At 40.2% G+C, this 22,536-nt stretch overlaps 1 protein-coding gene across 1 annotated transcript in view; it reads left to right on the plus strand.

Annotated features, from left to right (window-relative positions):
- Positions 1-22,536, plus strand: part of USH2A (usherin) — a 373,252-nt gene that overhangs the window by 349,084 nt on the left and 1,632 nt on the right. The window contains exons 64-71 of the mRNA XM_031504249.2: positions 7,701-7,910; positions 9,075-9,313; positions 9,891-10,108; positions 12,074-12,250; positions 13,208-13,291; positions 14,722-14,966; positions 16,580-16,651; positions 17,142-17,372. Of these exons, the coding sequence (XP_031360109.2) occupies positions 7,701-7,910; positions 9,075-9,313; positions 9,891-10,108; positions 12,074-12,250; positions 13,208-13,291; positions 14,722-14,966; positions 16,580-16,651; positions 17,142-17,372 (1,476 nt within the window). The remainder of the gene's footprint in view (positions 1-7,700; positions 7,911-9,074; positions 9,314-9,890; positions 10,109-12,073; positions 12,251-13,207; positions 13,292-14,721; positions 14,967-16,579; positions 16,652-17,141; positions 17,373-22,536) is intronic.

Here is a 22,536-nt window from a genome sequence, read left to right on the forward strand (position 1 = left end):
CCCCTTCTTCCTTTTCTTTTGATGGCAAACTCCCGGGAGTCTGCAGGCTCTTTATCTCTTTCCCTCTAGGTTGGGGGGTGGAACAAAGACATCTCAGACGTTCTCCACCCTTCCGTCCACAGGAGCTGGTCCAGCTCGGTTCCTGATCCTTCACCTCCTGGATTACCTCCCCAGGCCACATGGGTCTCTTCCCCCACCCAGCCCGGGCTGGGCAGGGGAGGTCTGCACTCTCCAATGACTGGAACTAAAGAGAGCAAGTTTTTCTGGGAATTTTGCTTTTAACCCCTCTGTGTTCTCAGAAGTGTGTCTATTTTCAATTGGTCAACCTAAGTGTTAGTATTTAAACCTGACCCTTAACTGGATTGACTTTTTCTTTTTGAGAAAATTCTTTTCCTGTGTCAGACCATGACAGAGTATTAGAATTGGATTTGTTGGTCCACATTTACCACTGAGAGACTTACAGTGCCACTCTTGCAAGACCCTTCTCAGTAAATTGTGATTCCAACATATTCAAAATCATGGCAAGCTATCCTTTAAAAAGACATTAGTGTGAGTACCAGGGGAAAATATACTCCAGGGCTGTAGATGATTCCTTGATAAGATTTCCTTGATTGTATCTTTTTATTTATGAGGCATAATTTATGACTGCTGAAAAGCAAACTAAAATGAGTGATGACTAACTGCAGCCAAAGTAATAAATCAGAAGCAAAGAAAGAAATGGTGATTTTGATCGAATCTATTGAATTAGCTGTTGCCCTTAGCCATTACAGGTATTGGAAAGACCTTTTAATATCTGCTTATCTCTCTCATGGGAACCTGGTAACTATCTCGTTATATACCCATAGGAAACAAATTATTTAATTTTCTATCTTTCAGAGTTAAACCTTTTTACATCTCTCATTAATTACTGGCATTATCCTATGTTATATGGAATGAGCTTCCTTTAAAATTTGGTAATTTTGTTTAAGTCCCAAAGTTTTTGCCTATTGTCTTTCCCTTTTCCAGAATGGGTTTAGTAGTTTTATTATTAGCATTTGAACAGTGGAGATGAATAGCAATGTTAAGAGGCTCTAATTAACACAGTACTAGAAGTGTGGACCTGAAATCTATCCCCGTTGTATGTTTATGACCTCCATAAGGAGAGTAATAATGTTGAAGAGGGAAAAGTATGGGGCAGTCTGAGAAGGGGCAATCAGGAAGCACACATTTGATTACTACCTTCTCATACTCCTGCTCATGAAGGGATGTGATACTTTCTTTCCCTTGCCTTTGCTCTGTCCACCATAAACTGCGCCTACTTTTTAAACTTTCAGCTTTGATAATACCTGCCTGATACTGGAGTGCCCAGATGTGAATACATTATTCTAATGCTGAGTGCTAGATTTTGGTAGATAAGCTTTTGCTCTGAGCTCTGCTGACATCACATAAGAAGCTCCAAATTAGCCAGCTAGTACAACAACCAATTCATAAAAACTTGTGAAGGATGCTGCAATTAATGGTGAGAGGGAGGTTCATTGGTTTTCTTTAATTTCAACCAGCCAAGATTGTGGTCTCTTCAATTGTCTTGAAGGTTGCTGTTTGAACATAACCAAAAAATTGAGGGCTGTGTTTCTGACTTTGCTGATGTCAGATCTTATATGACCCTAAAATATCTTATTATATTTGAAAGTAATTACACTGTGAAAACTCTGCATTTATGTAAGTGTAGGGTTAGAAATTGAGCAAATCTATGTCAAGAAATCCAAAGCAAGGTCTCAAAGTAGTGCTGGGTCTTCGAGGTCTCCATGAAAAGGCTTTAGAAAGAGAGGAACAGTACAAACTGCTCTGCTACCATTTGTCTCCCATGGCATGTGCCAAGTGGTGCCAGCATTGAATCCTTTTTGGAATGACCAGCAGCCACAGGTGTGTAGAGTCTTTGTGTACCATAAGAGTAGAGATCCAAGTTGTACATGCCTTTTACACACAGAAGTAGAGTTACATGCATGTGTCAAAGGGCTGGGTTGGTCTGACCTTGTGCTTCACCAGAACCTACAGCGATCCGTAACTCCCCACAGCTCTGAGCAGTACTCAAAGCAAGGGGAAGTAGTGATTTACTAATGAGACTTTTTCTAAGCAAAAGGCTGTTTTCTGAGTGTCTGAAGGAGCTTGGTGCAAGCTGCTGACACATTCATAGCTGAGATCTTGTCCCTCACAGAGATACCTGTGATGGACTGCAGACTAAGCACAGTGCAAAGTGGCACAAGGCACAGTGTTGAACATGGAGGGAGCCAGAATCCACTGCTGGTTGGTAATTAGCTCTTTGGCTTGGTCTTCTGCAAGCAGGAAGGATGAGAAGCATCTGGCTTCTGTGCTGTGCAGAGTATCCTAGCTCTTCGTGACATGGGAAGTCAGGAGTAGCTCAGGACTGCTGCCTTCATTGCAGCAAGCTGCCCCCAGCACCCTTCTGCCTGGTGAGATCTCTGCAGTAAGGGACAGTTTCACATTCTCCACAGGCTGTTCACTGCCTGAGGGTCCCCTTTGCACAAGTTGAAGTTCAAAACAAATCTTCCTTGGTACAGATTTGGGGTTTCAAGAGTGTTGCAGCAGATGAATCTGTGTGGTTCAGGGATAGAAGTCATCTCATGGGCTTCTTCCACTGTCAGCATCTACAATAACATGATTATTCAGTATCTATGGCCAAGGTGATTTTGGTGCCCTTGTTTCTGCCCTTATGGCAGAAGTTGTTAGCTAAGCCTAACAAGCCTGAACAAGCTCACTGTGGTAAAGTGACTCTTCTCAGAATGTCCTGTCCTGCTTCTCATAAGTTTTGCCCCTTCTTGCTATGCCAATGAACCTTGAGGTTGTCCTGTGATCATTTTGAGTGACTGATCACAGGTTTCTTCCAGGAACAGGGATCTGTGAAGGCTCAATTTATGATGGAAAAAAAAGCTTAGTTACCTGTAACTGGAATTCTTCAGTTCTCTGAATAGACACTCTCCAGAGAGTTTTCTCCCCTCTCTTCTCTCTCTGCCTCCACTTCAAAGTGCAGTCTGAACCAGGGGTCAGCAGATTGATAAAACATTAATTAGTAACCCTTGGTAGACTGATTTCAGAGCCCTCTCCTGGTTCTTTTGGGACAGTGCAGCCATTAACAACACCACATCTTTTGGCAGGGTGCTGAGCCATGCACCATGATGTCAGACTTAATGCTTTTTGAGGCAGAATATTCAGAAAGTCAAAATATAACAAACTTTTCTTGGCTTTCTGCTCTTTGTGTTTTTTCATTAATACATCCCTAAGATGTGATTGCTTCTTGTTTGCTCCATGTTCCCATGAGGTCTTTCACAATTGTAAGAAGGTAATACTGCTGCCTATTAGGGTCTTTATATTTCTATATTAATGAGATTAAATATTTTTGGTGCTGATTATACTAATTTATAAAGATTGTTTGTGACCCCAAAAAGCTTTTTTCAAAAGCCTAAATAATGAAATTTCAGTTTAACCAGGCTAGCCAGGCAACAGCTTCTATCCACGACTGTTTAGTGGTCACTTTTTCAAAACCATGACCTCTGATTTTAAAGACACTGATCATTGTGGTTTCTGTTGCCATGCTGCCACATTTTTTCCTGCAAAAAATGTGGCTAAACAGCAGCATTTCCATCTGCAGGCAGTTCTGTGGATTTACTGCCCTGGGTTTCCAAACACTGACCAGGATTTACTTGGAGAGCGTCTCACAGGAAAATATTTTTAGAACCATCCATCCTTTTACAGATGGTTGAGCAGAAGCAATGGGAGTTAAGGGACTCCAGCTTAGGTCAGTGTAAATCTGGAATTCAGATCCTTAGAAGGCCTGTTTAGCTGTCACAGCTGTCTCAGAAGCTGGCGTTACAGACTCACAGACACCGAGGGGGTTTCTGCTGGACACATGTCCTGGCAGGGCTGAGTAGCTGGTGTCTGTCTAGAAGGCACGCTCAGACCATGTCTGTCTGTCAGGCCCATACAAACATGGCCATGACCTTGGCCTTTTTTTCCAGAGAGTCAGGCATGTGGCAGCGTGATGTGGACATCAACTCCCCCTCTATAGGGAAGCATCCCAAGAACAGAGATGGATCATCCAACTGGGCAGTCCCACTCCAGAGAGGCAGCAGGACAACTGCCTCTGGTGGAGCATGTGATTGAACCTCAATTACCTGACTCATGAAGGAGTCCTTGAAGCACTTAGCTGTAGTATAGAAGGGGATGAGCACAGTCACAGAATCACAAATCTCCTGAGCTGGAAGGGACCCACAAGGGCCATTGAGTCCAACTCCTGTCCCTGCACAGAACACCCCAAGAGTCACACCATGTGCCTGAGAGCATTGTCCAAATGATCCCTGAACTCTGTCTGGCTTAGTATTGTGACCACTTTCCTGGAGAGCTTGTTCCAGTGCCCAGCCACCCTCTGGGTGAAGAACCTTTTCCTGATATTTGACCTAAAGCTCCCCTAATACCACTTTGTTCCCTTGGGTCATGTCACTGGTCACCAGAAAGGAGAGATTGATACCTGCCCCTTCACTACCCATCATGAGGAAGCTGCAGGCCACAGTTAGGTGTCCCCTCAGTCTCTTCCAGGCTGCACTGGATTGGGATTGTTCTTACAAAATTATTATTGAAACCCCAGGCCACACTAATGAGCCCAGACCTGGCAATGGGGTGACAATAAACTCCTGTGTGGGAGGACAGCACCATCAGCTCAGGAAGGGTGCTCAAGTACAAGAGGCCTTGTCACATTTTTCTCATCTAAGCAAGGAGATGAAAGTGCATCAGGAGTCACGTAAGGAGTATCTGCATGTCACTGTCACCCGCCTGCTCACACAAGCAGGACATTCCTTCCTCATTGGGCTCCCAGCCCAGAACTCTGGTGTCTGATACAAACCAGTGCAATGGGAAGAGGGAAGGCACCAGTGCTTTTCCAACAGCATTGCTGTTGCTTTTCTGGTTTCAGCCTATTCCCAGGCTCAAAGGAATCAGAGACTCATATGTGTGTGCATCATGTTCCCATTGTTCTGTGCACAGTTTTTAGGGTAGGATGTGTCTTCATCTGTATTTATCAATTCAAAGCTGCCGGCATCCAGTAATGAAGTTCTGAATGCAGCTGTGGAAGCAGAAGTCAGCACTGGGACAAGAGATGGCCTCCCCACTGTCATTATCCTGCTTTCTCTCTTTTTTTTTCCCGGGGGTGACTGGACTGCTCTGACAGTAGAAACATTCAGGAACTCCAAGCCTTCTGTTTTGCTCTTTAACTTCCTCCAAAATGCACATCAGTTCTGCACAAAATATAAGACCAAATGAGATAATGGGGAACAGTGTGTCCCAAGGTCAGAGGGACTCATCTCTGCTATAAATCTCCCAGTTCTGTGGCACAAGAAGATCATACACTGCTTAGGATGGGGAAGAAATCCTCACTCTGTTCTGTGACTGTGGCCTTTTCTGGCTCCTGGCCATTTCCTACTAATAGGAGCAGGCTCCTTGGGGAAGTGGTCGCAGCACCAAGTCTGAAAGAGCTCAAGAAGCGTTTGGACAACATTCTTGGGAATGGTCCTGTGCAGGGCCAGGAGCCAGACTCAATGATTCTTGTGGGTCCCTTCCAGCTCAGCTTATTCTGTTATTCTGTGAATTAAGACTTCTTCCTGAAATATGAGGTGTAGGCACAGGTGAGGGATTGATGAAGGGAGGAGTCTCCATTCAACCCTTGGTGAAGTGTTTGCTTCCTATATGAGTTGCATCCCTCTCTCTTTCAAAATTCCTTGGCAATCCCATTCTGAAGCTGAATTTCTGTGCTACACAGGAAGGTTCTCTCCTAACTCATCACCTTCACTTTAGCTGTGGGCAGCTTGCTCAGCAGGTCAGGCCTGACACTGTTACGCTTCTTGCTCATTAAGGCCACAGCCTGGATATAACTGGAGCATTTGAGCTCAGGTAAGCACTGAGCCAGTGCCAGTGCCACGCTCAGAGCTGCTCTTTCCATATGTGTTTTATTCTTTCCACAAAGAAATATGACCCTTGAAATGAATGACTGTGGGTAAATCTTTGTAACAGCTGGAACTGAGCTGAGATACAGGGTTTGACCTACTGCAGTAAAGAGAAGAGAGTTTGACTTTATGAATAGTTCACAACAGAGATGTATTACTGATTCCACTGAAATGAAAGTGCTTTGGCTGAGCTTTTTATTGCAGGGCATCATCTGTACTTAGGATGGTTCTGTATGTAACTGATGGAATCAGGCAGGATCTTTGGGGTTGTAATTGGCAGAACCACAGCCTTCAAAGGCACTTCAGTTGTTTTTATCCATTTTCCTTCCCCAGGCTCCTTGTAAAGTGTCCTGTGTTCGTGGAAATTATTATCGCAAGCTGGAAGGATTCAGGGTCAATTTTGAAGACCTCTTACTTCTAAACCTCCTGTTTTTTCTCAATATATAGTCCCACCATTCCCTTCCCCAGGACCACTGCCCAAAGTACATCGCATAAGAATGTGTTTTACTGTAGTTAGAACTGCTTGGCATGAAAGCTTACTAAGGAATACTTATACTAAAAATCGCTCAGACAGTCCTCTTGTATTGCCATTTAGATCTATCATTCTGATTGATCACTATGTGGTTGGCTAATATTGAGTCTAATTTAACCCTATATGCTCATGCATCCATCTATTCTGTCTATTGTACCTGACATTCTACAAATTACTTACTCATGCAAATGATGACCTAAGGCAACCTTTTATGATATTCGTGTTTAATTATACAAATTCTTTTTGATAAATAAGATTATACATCCTTCCATATGTTTATTCAGTCCTTGATGAAAGCAAAATTTAATTTTCATGCAGATTTGTTGGAGAGTGTGTTTAATAAGTGCTGAGTTTTATGTAGTCTGCAGATCACTCTGGTTTTGGGTAGCTGACAAAATCAGTAGGCATAGTTCATAGAGACATGTGGGTTTTAATCAGGCCTAATTCAAGCTGCTAATTTTTGAAATCTTGGAACTGAAGTCATTGCCTTTGTGCTCATGCAATAAAGCAAATGCTGCTGTGAAAATAAATGAGAGATGCTGAATTAACTATACACTTCATTGGGCTTTATTTATATTACAAGTTACTGAAAATATTTCCAAAAAACTGATACATTAATATTTTTAGGAGAGGGATGTTCCTGTAAAGCTCACTGGTTCTAAAGAGTAACTTGAGTTTGGCTTGTGTGATTCAGTCAAGGTGAATGCAACTTTTAAGTGCCTGAATTCTTTGGGGCTGCCTGCATGCATGAAGAAAATGTGCAGAAGGGAGAAATTGTCAGGACCAGATACAAGTATTTTTGTTCAGATAGCTTTGAAAACATTGTTCTTGTTGATTGCAGCTCCTCCATGAGTCCTCTTGGCATGGTGTGACATAGACAATGGTAGGAATTCAGAGAGTGGGGATCAGGTATGAAGATGACACAGGAGCACACAGTGCCTGAGACATGGCTTTTGCTTCTTTTCCCTAAGTGTGGCAGTGGGAAATATTTCACTCTTCTGTTAAAAAATTACTGGGTCAACCCAGATGCTGACTGGCCATCAAGGGACATTTTCTAGGAGCACCATTGCACCATGTTTCACCCAGTGCCAGTAGAGCTGCAGTAGCCCCTATGGCTAAAAGCAGATGTTTTGTAGGCTTGAGTTCTTTGCTGACAGCTTCTTTGTTTTGTGTGGAAGGTGTGGTCAGTAAACTCGGTGGGCCGGACGCCAAGCAGCTGGTCCCGCTGCCGGACAGGTCCTGCCCCTCCCGAGGGCCTGGGAGCTCCCCTCCTCAACACAGTGGCATCCACGGTGGCCGTGGTGAGCATCAGCCCCCCTCTTAAGCCTAACGGGGTGGTCAGTATCTACAGGCTGTTTTCTAATGGCACCAGAGGGACTGATGTGGTGGTGAGTATTGTCAACATTTTTTCTGTACTTCCACTTGTATTTTCTAGCTTTAACGATTTTGTTATTACAAGCTGCTGCTGTTGGTTACAGACTACCTTCCTCTCCTGGCCTCCCATAGTTAGCTGCTCTGCAATGCACTGTCCTGTCCGTGAGCTTAAGCTGTCTACTGATTTCACAATACCCATTTATTCCTTCCAGTGCACTTGGCTGTGTCTGTGTCTGATTCAGCCAGCTCATCCCATTGGTGCCTGCATGGCCTTCCATTTCCATTCCCTCACACCTGCCATGCTGCTGGCTCGGCTCTGGCTCTGGCTCTGGCATCAAGAAGTACCAAGTGCTTCCCTTTGCTTGCTTGACTCTCTTCTTATTATTTTTTGCTGAACTCTGCTGAATCACATGCTGCCAAATGAGAGCAGATGTTGCCCCTTGTTGGTGTTTTATACATATTTTTATTTCTTTGGCTTCAAAAAAGCTATACCAACAAATGACTACAGCAAAAAGGTGAAGAGGCAGTTCCTGTGAGCAGTTTCAGAGCAGGGCACTGTTTCTTTTGCCAGAACTGCCAGGTCTCCCTTGCTGAGCTAAGGAAAGTTTTCTAACAGGCTTATCCAGCACAATGTCTGTTTGAATGCAGAGCAGCATCATGTTGGCTCTTGACTCAGATGTTCCTACCAGAGAGCATATTCTCCTGTCTGGGAGTGACCTGACCCACCAGACACATTGGTGTCATACTGCCCAGCACTGTTTCCTGCATCCACATTGAGGAAACTTGTGAGATATGCATGATTATTTGCTAACACATTTATCATGGAACTATTTTCCACATTATTTTCTGCTTCAGTACCACTTATCCCAGAGTTTTCCTTTAATGGCTTTCAGCTTCTCTGTTGCTGAGAATGACATTTGCAGTTGACATATGGTGGTCACAGCTCAACTGATGTCCTGAGGCCACTGATGGTGTGGTCTTTTCCTTTGAGGAGTGTCCTTTAACTTCATAATGGGAGAAAAACACAGAGTTCCCATTACACAACAACTGCATTACTGTCAGACTTAAAGGACATGTAGAATCTTCTGCCTGTCTTCTTCTGGTGTTAATTCACCTCCATAACTCTTATTTAGTACTTGTGCTTGAAGCTGTGACAAGTTCCCTCTTAATTTTTACAGCTGTCAGAAGGGACTGCCACCCAGCAGACAATACATGGGCTAAAACCTTTCACCACATACTCCATTGGTGTGGAGGCCTGCACCTGTTTCAATTGTTGCAGCAAAGGACCCATGGCTGAGTTCACCACACAGCCAGCTCCACCCTCAGAGCAGCCTCCGCCACAGATCCGCACCGTGACCTCCAGGAATGCTTCTTTCCAGTGGAGTGCCCCTCAGTCACCCAATGGCATTGTCACCAGGTAGGAGCTGCCACCCAGCTGGACCTGCACACCTTGCCTGGAGGTAGTGCCAGAATAATGTGAGCTGGAATTCCGTGGGTGAGGGAACTGAACAGTTGTGGCAGTCATCCTCCTTCCTTGGCATGTTGGTGGTGACATGCCCTGTAGCTTGAACACCTTCTGGGAAGTGTTTACATTCAGTTATTGCTTTTCTCCTGAGCAGGATACTGGGGAGGATAAAGGTGGAAAGGATGAACTGTTGTGAGTGGAGATGATTGTCTGACAGCTGTGGTTGTGTAGTGGAATAGTTGTGAGTTCAACATGCAGTGATGAGAGAGCTGCAATCTGGAGTTACTTAGGCAAAAATCCTGACTTGCAGAGGAGAGCAGCAAGGTAACAGGCATCAACAGTGAGTGTGACTTACTTACCACAACAATTGCCCAGTTATCTGACAATTAGGACCAAAATCTCCAAGAGAAAAACTGGGATCAGGTCTGTTCTCCAGTAGCCAGACAAACAGCAGTTAGGACAAAATGTGGGATTGGCTTTTATGTTATGTAGGACTCTTCATTCATCAAAATCTCAACTTTGTTCTCAGCTACGAGCTGCACGTGTACATGGCATGTCCTCTGAACCTACAGCCAGCAGTGAAGGCTTGCAGTCCTGGCCCAACTGAGGTGAAGTACACAGGGAAAGGACAGAGTGCCAACGTGTCCAACCTGGAGCCTTACACAACTTACAACCTGCGAGTTGTGTCCTACAATTCTGTTGGCAGTAGCGCTTCCGAATGGATCGGATTCACTACGGAAAAGGAGCGTGAGTATAAGAAATGGTTCACTGACCAGTGATGCCTGTCTCTGAGAGCCAAATTACTTCCTCACCTCTGGGGGAGAGAACATCACCAGAAACCTCTTCTTCCCTGTCCCTGGTCACTGCATCTCTGCTGAACATTCATTGAAATTCTGCTCTGGGCTTAACTGCTCATTCCTTCAAAAATATTTCTTTGCTCATCATCTGATATCACATCCTCTATCTTGGGAGCCTGGGAACCTTTTATTTTACTGAAAATGGGCAGCAAAGCTGCAGAACATAAAATGTTCAAGTATTACCAGAAGGCTGATGTGAAGTAATAAATATACTGCCATAAATAATTCCTTGGAAAAGTGGAGATCTTGAAAGAGACCTGGTGATTGTTTTCAGGAACAATCTTATTGCCCTAATTTATGCCATACTTCTGCTAGGAGTCATAAAAATTTTCCTTGGATGCCATCTGAATGACTGGATGCTTGTGAACACTGAAGTAAGAATTTGTTGCTGTCCTACCACTGCAGGCAGTGCTTTAAGGCCATGTGATGGTATGCATGGAAATTAAACATGCAGGACCTGTGCCTACAGGCAGAATAGATTTTGCCATCAAAACTGAATTTGTAGTAGTCTAACATCAGCTTTTATTAAAAAGATCTATAGTGCTGTAGCCAGAGTCATTCCATAACAGATGAGATGGTCATTTCATCTCAGTCTGTCAGGTCAGGGCAAAGACGATGTTCAATTTTTATCTCATGTCAGGATTTCAGAATCACCTTTCTAAAAATCCCTTTTGCATCATTTGGTAGTTCTGCCAAGTAATTACTCAAAATCTGTAATATGATGCATCCTTAGCTGAAAATTTCAGGTGGAACAGGCACAGATTGTCTTTAATGTTACCACAGAAAAAAAAAAAATCCACACCAAAAACAAAGGAAAAAAAACTCACAAAAAGACAACCAACCAACCAAAAAACAAACAAATACACGAAAGAAAGATTCCTTATGTCCAAAGCTGTGTTTTATTAAATTGCAAATTGAAAGGCTGGAAATTATTATGAACTTTTAAATGGAGAAAATTCATAAGGAACTGGTGAGACACATAGAAAAGGATTTGAAAGCAATTTTTAATCCCCCACCCACTAGGTTTAAACTCCTCTTCTTTCAGTCTTGCTTTTCTTGCCTTGCTGACCTCTTCACACCAGGTTTCCAGAGTCCCTTTGACTGCCTCATTCCTTGAGTCTCTCTGACTGCTTCCTCTTGCCTCGAAGGCTTGCTTTAGTGACAGTGGGCAATTAGCAGCAAAGTGCAGCTGGACAAGCAGCTTTCTTATGAACAAAACAGCAAGTACGGGGCAGATGGCTTAATGGCAGCACCACAAGAAAGGACCACCTCAAACTTAAATTAAGTTTTTTGTCAGCAAGCTGTTTAGCCCAACTGATGAACTCTTCCTCCCTGAAGTGAGTTCTGGGTTTCTTTTCTGTCTGCCTGCCATCTGTTCTCACTTTTCTGAAACCCCATGTTTGCATGTATGTGCATGTGTTTTAAGATATCTCAGCAATTTCTTGGGGCTTGCAAAAGAACCATCTTCTTAGCAGCTCCCACAGCCCAGCCTGCTGCAGTTAGACCTGCACAATCTCCTGTGTCTCCCTGTCCTCTGCCTTAAGCTAGAACTTATTTTATAGAGTTTTAGTGTCAGTACCACACGCACAAAAGCAAAGGGAGGGAGTTCAATATTTGTTTTCAGTATATATCTCTGCTTTCTCAGTGCAGAGGCTGGCATGTTACAGCAACTTTTTCTTTTCTGTTTTTTTTACACACAGATATGAGAGAGATGGGGAGTGTGTGTGGCGGAGAGCTTGTATCCTGGAGAATCTCTTTCTCTTCGCTGTATAACTCAGTCACCAAATCAATTCTAGCCTATTGGCTAGAAATTCACAGGATTCACAGAACTGAACTCTTTTTCCTTGTTCTGCAGCACCTCGGTACATGGCTCCATTCTCCGTGGCCAGCAATTTATCTGTGATCCACATAGACTGGAGCCGCACCTTTGTGCTGAACGGGCGCCTGAAGGAGTACGCGCTGACGGAGAGCGGGCGGCGCATCTACAGCGGCTTCGACACCGAGCTCTACTTGCCAAGGACATCTGACAAAAGTCAGTTTCCTACAGCTTCCTCCCTGGGAGCGTCTGCTGAGCAAAATTAATAGTATTGTATGCTGAACTTTAAAAAAAAATTCTCCATTGCAATCCAAAGCTAAGACCAAAGGAGCATACAGGCACACCAAAATAGCTAAGCAAATCCTTGGAAAAAACATCCATAGAGCTAATCTTTCTCTTAAACATTATACCAGACTGGGTGAGGCTGTTTTTATTCACAGTGAGGGTCAGTCTTTCCCAAATCCTGGAGCTGTGTTGCAATTCCATCCTTCAGGGCTACAGTCAGGGAAATATATAGAAACCTTCAGTTTCAGGAAAGACTGGAGCTTGACTTTTCATTTGAATCAAATTAGGTCAGTAGCTCTGAGCTCTTAGCTCAGAACCAGCTATGTTTTGAAATACAGTTTCATTTTATTAATCTGCAGTCTTTAAAATAGAAGTATCAACAGGGGAATGAAAAGGAAAAGGAAAAGCAGCAAGAAAAATGTTTTCTGTTTTTATGACATTAGGATTTTGTATGTCAAAGAATTTTGTAATTTATTTTTTGTCATAGAGATTGCTACAGTGGTGCTAATACTTTCTTTACTTGTTTTTATTCAAATGTTCTTAATATGTTTGTTTTAGCCACGAATGAAGTATGAGGGACTTAGGGCAAAGTGATTAAAAAATTGAAAGTTGCCAGTTACATTAGAAGATGAAGAATTGAATAGTGAAAGAGGAACATCATAGTGATGATTGCTTATGATCTGCTGTGGTTCATAGTTTAGAATTTCAATACCAATGTTTAAAGAATTGTGAAGATGTGGTGTGGGACTCAGGTGAGTTATGATGGGTTATGTGCTATTCCTTGGTTTTTTAGACCCGTCTGTTTGCTGGTAAATAATGGTGAAAAAGCAGCACCTAAAGTATTTTTGTTTCTGCTGCTGACAGTATTCTCTAATTTTTTTTGCGCAGCCTTTTTGTTTCAAGTGACCTGCATCACTGATGAAGGGAGTGCCATGACACCAGTCATCAAGTACAACGCTGGAGAGGGAGTTGGTAAATGCATGATGAAATTACCTAGCACCAGTTCATTTCATGTGTTTGTGCTTGAAATTTGGTATTAGTGCATGCCAGGCAGGAGACATCTCACTGCAAGAGCTTCCTTAGTGCCTTGTTTATGAGGCAGGTAGCTAATGTGCTTTTTTTTGCCTTGTATGGATTTCTGTTCTTTACATCATAGAATTATTGAGTCCTTTAGGTTGGAAGGATCCTTTAAGATCATTGAGTCCAACCATCATAGAATCATAAAATGGTTGGGTTGGAACAGACTTTAAAGATCATCTACTGCCATGCAGGACAACTTCCATTAGACCAGGTTACTCAAAGCTCCATTCTGCCTGGCCTTGGACACTTCTAGGGGTTGGATAATTCTCATGATTAGCTTCAGATCCTCTCCTCAGATGTGTAGTATTTTTTTTTTTTTTTTAAATCTAAGTGTATTGCTCCAAAATGTTGTGCTTTTTCTGCTAAGTTTTTTTGTTTGAATTGTTTTTAACTGAATTAATTAACTGGTTTAATTAAGTTTTTTTTTGTGTAGCATCTTGTTCAGCCTTTTAAAATAGATCTGCCTTATATTTGCAATTAGTCTTTACTCTGCATTTCCCTTATATCCCTTTTCATTCTTTCATTCCATTATCCTGAAGAATTTCAGTCAAGGCTGCCTTAAAGGCATTATAAAATGTTTCCATTTGCTCTACACCCACCACCTTCCACACTCTGCCCCTTTGTTCTTTTAATTACTGCTTTTACCCAGAGTCTATTGAACACTTCAGTGGTACCGTAGGCAACTTGCAGAGGAGACTTGCAAGCAAAGGTGTTGAAAATTCCTTGGCCATGAGTTTGGTTATACCTGTAGGAATCCAAATAACCGGGAAATACTGCCACTGAGATTTCTTACACTTTTGTTGTGTATAAGCAAAGCCAACCAAGTGACTGGTTTGTTTTCTAGCAGGTGGGGGAAAGCATGTTGCTTGCTTTTGTACTAATGTATTAAAGCCTCCCTCCCTCTCTTTAGTTAGCTGCACAGGCCTGTAACTGCACAGTTGTTCTGGAGAGAATGTCCTCTGTCTGTACCAGTCTGAAATTACTGTATAATTTCCACTCTTCAAGGTTACTTGGAGAACCCTTTTTTGCTCACATTCCACCACCGCCACCTCCTTTTGGAAGAGCTGCTGATGCAGTGGTGATTTCCAGCCTAAGCAGCAATGCCAGAGCTTTAAGCAGGGTCTCTTGAGGGTAGTAAGTTTTTTATTGCAGCCTGCTAGCATATTGAACCATTATACCACCTTGAAGATAAGTGCAAATAAGCACATGACGACAAAATTACTTAAATTTCTGCCTAATTTATTAGCGTGGAAAGGGATGGCATATTGTTAAATGCTTCTTGAAATAATTGTCCCTTTCTCCCCTAATCCCTCTTTTTACAGGTCTGATCTTGACAACACCTGGAGAGAAGGACAAAGCAGAGTCCAAACGTGCAAAATTCTACAACGAGTTGTGGTTTGCAGTGCTGATGGTAGTTCTAGGTTTGATCCTCTTGGCTATTCTTCTCTCCTTAATTCTTCAGAGGAAGGTCCACAAGCAACCCTATGCACGAGACAGGCCTCCTTTAGTTCCACTCCAGAAAAGAACATCACCAATGAGTGTGTACTCATCAGGTGAAACCCATCCGGTATGTTTGGAAAAATGCAAGCAGTGTATAATCTGTGATACCTGCCCTGTCAAACACACACACAGACTTTTTCTTTCACCTTCCAACATTTTGTTGCACACTTGGTTACCAAATGGAGGCTGTTTAGTGTAGGGAAAGGACTGTCTGGTCCCATATGAGCCATATCTGTGTGGGCACACAGAGCAAGGTTACAAGAGCTTAGTCCAAACAGAGCCCTGGGACACCTGATCTGCAGGCCCTGAAATGCTTCTGATGCCTAAGAAAAATTTTGGATCTGGAAATTTTGGAGTCACAGAAAATGCAAAGCCATTGCTGTCACTTCATGTTAGCTGACATCTGCAATAGAGCTGAGAAGTCTTTGGCATGCTGCGAGAAGGTAGATGATAAAATGTGCTTTTCAGAGGAACCTTTCATCTGTTCCCAGCTGCCTGCTGTGGAATGGCTAACCAGGATCAATCTGACAGTCTTTGTCAGGTATCCAGCAGATACGCCTGCAAAGAACAAGACTTAGGGAGAAGCTTTATTTCTTGCCAGTATCCATCTACCACCCAGCTGGACTGGTCTAGGACAAGCTGCATGCCAGGAAGGTTTGGAGTAGAGTAATCAGGGAAAAAGCTAGGGAACTTCACAAAATGCACGTGTGTTCTTGTGCACATGCACCCACAGTGGGACCATCAGAACGGTGGGAGGAGGGCTGCTGGGAAGTGATAACGAGGAAGGCTTTTTATCCTGAGAAGTTATAACTCTGAAAAAGAATGCATAAAAAAACATGTTCCATCATGTAGCGGAGCTGTAGTGCTATCCTACCCCATGAAAAAGCAAAACTGAAGGAATATGGTAGTTGTTGTGGAATTGAGAATGGGAGCAGCCATGCCTTCCATTTTCATGCTTCTTCCAGGCACAGGCTGTAAGATGATTCTTCTTGTCACTTCTCAGCTTCTTTTTCCTGTGAGCACCATCAAGCAGCATAGTGACTCCTGCATCCTTCACGCATTCTGTTCCTTCTTGTCTCGGTGCCAAGACACTGCATCTGTGCCTCAACCAAGAAGCTCTTGGAAACAATGGGATTTCCAGTGTGCCCCTTCTCCTGGCAAAGGCTAAGAGCATAAGAAACTTTTTTTTTGCTCTCATGGTTTTGATTCCTTTTCCTCTACAGTCTGTCATCTTTTTTTATTCCTCTTGACTTTAAAATGTCTTTGCTGTTTGCATGCCTGCACAATTCCTTTTCATGTTTCTGGTCTTCCTTTTATTTTCTCTTTTTTTAATTTTTTTTTTCTTTTTCTTCTTCCAGCAGCTCATGGACTTAATAGAAAGGAAGATTTTTAATGCAGCAGTTGAAGGACTTAGAAGTTAGGACAGAGCTACTATAGAGTGGCAAAATTGCTTGTTTTACAAGTCTTAGTGAGCTTGTGGCAAGCAATGCTGGCTGCTCATATAGTACTTGACCACTTAAAAATTAAATAGTGCCTGGTCTTTGCCAGTTCCCCACTCCTCCACGTCCTGCTGCACTGCTCTCCCTCACAGGGCTGCAGCTAATTCAAACCCTGTGTCAGGTACACCTACACTGCAGCATGCCCTGTCCTAATGGTTTTCCTCCCTCTCTTTAATCTCAGTTTGAAACTATTGCTGACACGTCCGATTCATCAAGCAGCGTCACTCTCAAAAGATACACGATGCACTTTGAGGTAGAGTCCTCAGCTTGCAGGCTGGCCAGACGTGTGGTGTGTCAGATGACAAAAGCATGCACAAAGGAATCTGACACTGCATGTTTCTCCTGATGGGTGATGATTTTTCCCTGGTCATGAAAAGGTCTGCAAACATCCTCTTGCTGTGCAAGTCTAGGCTATCATTCTGGTAATCAAAAATCTTTGGACTTCTGCTTGTTGGTGTTTAAAAAAAAAAAAAAAATAGGGAGAAGAAGAAAAGAAAAAAATGGAGAAAATTATGGTTTAGTGTTGTTGAGTTTTTTGTTTGTTTGTTTTTAATATGATTGTCCTACAGTGGGAAAAGATCTGGGGGTTTGTTTCTTCTGTTTATAATTGCATGATTTTGAGGCATGGTTTTTTTGCGCTCCCTTCCACTCCTGCTTTTTTTTTGTTTAGCTAAATTATTTAAAACCACGCCCTTTATTTTTTTTTTTTTTAATTTATTTATTACTTTGTGTCTACCTCACAGGGACTGGCAGATACGAAAATCCCAGGGGCTGGTTCTCCCACGAGCAACCACAGTTTCCGTATGGCCGCCGGGGGGAGGAGGCCGAGTCAGGGCCAGCTGAGCCGCACGTATTCCCCCGCCTCCCTCCATCGCAGTGTCAGCCAGCTGCTCAACCTCTACGACAAGAAGACTTTTGATGAATCACCTTGGGATGCCATCCTTCACAACCATCGCACTACTGGCCGCGGCTTGGTAAGGGCTCCTGCTCCCCTGGGATGCTGCTGTGCGTCACCTGCTCGAGATTGGGCTGTTCTGTTGGAATCATGAAAAAAGTCTAAATGGCACGACTTCCTGGAGATACAGCCAAAAGGCCTAGAAGGACATGGTCATAGATTAGATCCTCAAAATTCTTCAAGTCTACTTCAAGTCTTCAACTCTCTTCTAGAGTTGCAGGTGATCACACACTGCTCTTACAGGATGCAAGGGATCCATGTGCATCTCTTTATGGTTTCCATTGAACTATTAACTCCATGGTTACCAAGGAAATGCACCTTGAAGAATTCCCTTCTGTTTGGTGTTTTTTTTTTTTTCCATGCAATTCAGCAAATGTACATGTCTGAGGTGGGATATCTTGGCATCCTTCACACATTTAGAGCCAGAGGCAGGAGCTTGTGTCCTAGTGACTCCTGTTCTGTTAACTGGCACTCAGGTGCTGATGAGATCTGCTCCCTGTCCTCTGCTCAGTCACAATACAGAGATTATGTGACTGCTTAGATCTCCTGGCATTAATTATGTGACAAATTAATTCAAACTCTGTCCACATGGGACTAGAATAAGGTTAGGGGGGCAGGCAAAGTATTTCTCTTTTAATATAGGACAAAACTAGACAGTGTCCTCAACAGGGATCTGAACACACAGATACAAGAAATGATTTCCAAGCCAAGGACAGTTATGACCTCCCTTCATCCTTGTCAGCAGGAAACAGGCGCTTTTTAACTTCCAACATTCCCTGACCAAATGCATGAGAAGAGCTTCAGTGGTCAGTGAGACATGAGTTTGCTTCCTAAAAAAGATAAAAATTAAGGTTCCTAAAAAGAACCCAGAATGAGGGTGAAGGACCTATGAGGTAGTAACAAAATTAGATGGTTAGTGAGTGGATCTTGTCCAAAAGGCAAATGAACTGGAGGATAGTCTGACACATAAATCTAAATAGCTTCCTCAGACTTTCACCTTCAGTACACCAAACAGCTGGAAGAGTTGGAACACACAGGCTTACCACAGTATAGAGGTGTTGGTTCCATCACTGTTGAACCCATTTAGACCCCAACAGCAGGACCAAGGAGGCCGACAAGGCTTAAGAAGGTAGTGCCAACTCTAGGCAACACCCCTCTAGGTACAGGTTAACCTTCAGCCTGCACTCTGCAGCTCAGGGACTTCCCAATTCAGTGGTGTCAGTCTTGCCATTTCCTCAGAGCTATCAAATCCTTGTGATTTCACTCCCTGGGGACTAACAGCTCCCCCAGGGTGCACCTCTCTGATCTCATTAGCCAAAAGAGCAGCTTCCTGCTGCTCAGAGGATGCTCTTGCTCTAGCCACTTATCTGGGGCTGACACCATGCCCCAGTTTAGGTTGCAACACCCCCCATATGCATGTTAGAATAAATTTTAAAATACTCCAGTGAGTTTCAGGATGGCAGAAGCCAGAAAACAGAAATGTTCATTTTCTATTGGCAGCAGACACCCTCACGGCATGAGCTCAGCCGGTTTATGAAATCGGCAGCTCTCCTGTGCATCAACCCCATGTTAGACATGGGTACAAAACAAATACAAAAAATGTATTTGTTTTTGTTTAGGGTAAATTCAAGAGAAAATTCTTAAAGGGTTTTTTTTAGAAAGTAGACTTAAGTTTGGGTTTTTTTTTTAAATTAGTTTGAGAAAAGATTTTTTTGGAGAAAAGTGGAAAACTTGTTTATTATTAGTATAAAAATGTATTAGAAGTATTTATTAGTATAAAAATGAATAATATTAACTAATACAATTTCTTGTTGCTTTAAAAGAGATGATAAATTTAGAAAGCTTTTTGCAGGTTTTAGTTTGGTTTTTTTAGTTTTTTATTAGATTTTTTTAGTGTTGGAAATGTGATTTAGGTTTGGTTTTGTGGGTTATAGGTGTGAGTTGGTGGTTTTTTGGGTTTAGTTTAGAGTAGGATTAAATAGTTTTAAGAAAAAGTTATAGTTAAGGGAATTTTTTTGTTACAGTTAGTTAAAAATTATTTAAAAGTAAAGGAGATTGTTGTTTGTGTTGTAGATAATATAGCTTAGGAGTTGGAATGTAGAGGAGTGAATAGAGTGTTTGAAAATAAATTGTGTGGGGTTTGGTTTTTTTTTGTTGTTTTTAGAATTAGTTTTAAAGGAGTAAAATTTATTTTTGGGTTAAATAGATGAATGGGGATATAATTTAGTATTGAAAGTTATTTTAGGATATTTCATTTTTTATTTTATATTGTTAGTAATTAAAATTAATATATATTTAAATTTTATAAATATACACATTATATATAGTATATAGTTATACATAGATAATGGCAGTAGTATTTAGTAAATGGTAATTTATATATAATTTTTATTTAATAATTAGATTTTTTTGGGGATATATAGTGTGTTGTTTTATTTTTTTAGTATTATTTATTATGTGTAATTTGGTTTTTGAGTAAAGATAATTTTATGAATGAGTTTGTATTTGAAGTAGAATTTATTTAATTTTTTAAAATAAATTTTTGATATGTATTATTGGGATTTTTTTGTTTGTTGTATGTAGGGGTTTAGATTGGATAGGGTTTATTTTATTGGTGGAATTTTGGTTGTTAATTAGTTAGGTGGTTTTCATTAGATCTTGTTTTTAATTTTTGAAAAAAAAATTAATGTTTTTAAGGTGTTTTTTAATAGTTTATTGTATTTTTTTATTTTCTTTGTAGTTGGTGTATGGTAGGGGATATGGTATATTTATTTGATGTTACGTTTTTTAGTTTAATTGTTGATAAGATTGTTTTTGAAATGAGAGTTTTTTTAATTTTTTGGGGTATTATGTTTTTAAAGGAGTTGTTTTCTAAAGTTTAGGATTGTGTTATGGGTTGTGAGAGGCATAGGGTTGGGTTTTAGTTATTTTGTGGTGGTTTTTATTATTGTGAGAACATAGTGTTTATTTTGGTGTGTTTGGGGTATTGTGATGTAGTTAATTTGTTAGGTTTTTATATTTATATTTGGATTATTGTTTATATTATAGGGGTTTTAACTATTTGGTTTGTTTGATGGTAGTATATGTTTTATGATTATAGATAATTTGAGAATTTTTTTTATTGTTAAAAAATTGTATTTATTTATAGGTGGTGTTTTTTTGAGGAATTAGGTATTATGAGTTTATTGAGTTAGGAATAATTTTTTTCATTGTTTATTTTTAATAATATTATAATTATATTTTATTAATTATGTATTTATTATGTAATTAACTATAATATATTTTGATATTTTAGTTTTTGTAGTTTGATATATTTGTTTGTTGTCTTGGTATTTTTTATTAGTTTGATTTTTGGGGACATAGGTATTTATATGGTGGATTTTTATAGTTAAGTTATTTTTATTTTGGTGGTGATTTTTTTTTAGTAGTTTAAGTCGGAGTTTTTTAGTGTTGCTAATTAATTTTTAGTTATTTTTATAGAGTATTGGTTTATGAATTAGTGTAGAGGTAGTGTTTTGGGGGTTTTTTTGTAATATTTAGGCTTAGTTGAATGGTTTTGAGTTTAGTAGGTTGGTTTGATTTGTGGGTTTTTTGGTAGTTTTTGTAATTTGTTGTGTAGGGTTTTATGTGGTTGTTTTTTATTTTTGTTTAATTTTTATAATGTGATAAGTATTATTAGTAAAAACAGTGTAATGGGATTTTTTTGTTGGCGGTTGGTTGTATGGCGGAGTTTTTTAGTTTGTGTTATTTGGTTTTGGGTTTTTTTGTTTATGAGATCAAAGTTTTTATCTTTAGGATAATTTGTAATTATTTTTAAAAGTTTAGAGTGACTTTGTTTTTTAATATGGGTGTGTTGTGTGGTGAGGATAATTTAATTGTTTTATGTGATATTGGTGGTATGGTGGGGAGAGTGAATTTTTGTTTTGAATATTTATTTTATTATTGGCAGTTGGGGTGTTAGGAGTTGTATTTTGATGTTGATTATTTTTGAGGTGTTTGGTTTTTTTAATAGTTTGTGGTTTTTTTTGGTGAGTAGTTGGTTTTAGATTTTTTGTAATTTTGGTTTTTAAATTTTAGTGGTTGATTTTGAGTTCTATTAGGTATTTTTTGTTAAAGATTTTAGGATAGATTATGGATTTTGGTTGTAAAGTAGAGCATATCTTTTATATTTGGTTTTGATTTGACTGGGTTAAGGGTTATTGTATAAGTGATTTTTTTATTTGATTTGGGTAAAGGTTTGTTGTTTAGGATTTTATTGGAAAGTGGGATTTTATTTTATTTTATTTTATTGGAAAGTGTGATTAGTTAGAGAGCGCTGATAATTTGGTTGTATTTAGGAATATGTATTTTTTTAAAAGTTTCTAGTGTTTAGGAAGGTTGGTGTGTTTCGTTAGTTCGTGGAGATATTTTTGTGGTTTTGTTGATAATATTGGTGGGATTTTGATGTTTATTTTGTCCTTTTATTTTTAGGAAATGGATTTTTTTGGGTTTTTTAATTTTCAGGGTTTTTTGATGGTGAAAGTGGTTTTTAAGAGAATTTGGATGACTTAAATTTTTTTGGTTTTTTTTTATATAATGATGTTATTGATGTATTGTAGATGTTTTGGAGTTTTTTTACTGTAGTTTGGATGAGCTTATGGTAGGTCACGGGATTGTGTTTTATTTTTGAGGTAGTCGGTTTTAGGTGCATTGTATATTTTTTAATTGTAAAAATTGTGTGTTAGGGAAAAAAATTGAGTTATTTTTGGATAAGAGAATAAATTCAGGGATTAGAAAGATATTAAAATGTTTCATAAATTTAGGCATTAGAAATATATGAAGGTTATTGTTTTGAGAGATATAATGAATTTAAGTAATATGGTTATTGATTGTTTTATTATAGAGTAAGTATAATTAAAATGTAATTAGTATAGGGTTTTTTTTATTATAGATTGGGTGTTAAAAATGCATTGGCAATGTTAATAGTGGTATATTACTTTGTTGTTTGGGATTTTAGTTTGTATTGGAATTTTAGTATGTTTGGTATGGTAGTGCTAAGTGATGGAGTTACTTTATTTAAGGTATGATAGTGTATAGTTAATTTTTTATTAGATCTGTCTCTAGGTTAAGTGGGGTTGTTGAAGGGTGAGTGGATTTTATCATTTTTTGGGGTTTTTTTTTTTGCCTTTTTAGTTTATGGATTA

The sequence above is a fragment of the Lonchura striata genome, chromosome 3 (assembly GCF_046129695.1).
Source record: "Lonchura striata isolate bLonStr1 chromosome 3, bLonStr1.mat, whole genome shotgun sequence".
Lineage (NCBI taxonomy): Eukaryota > Metazoa > Chordata > Aves > Passeriformes > Estrildidae > Lonchura > Lonchura striata.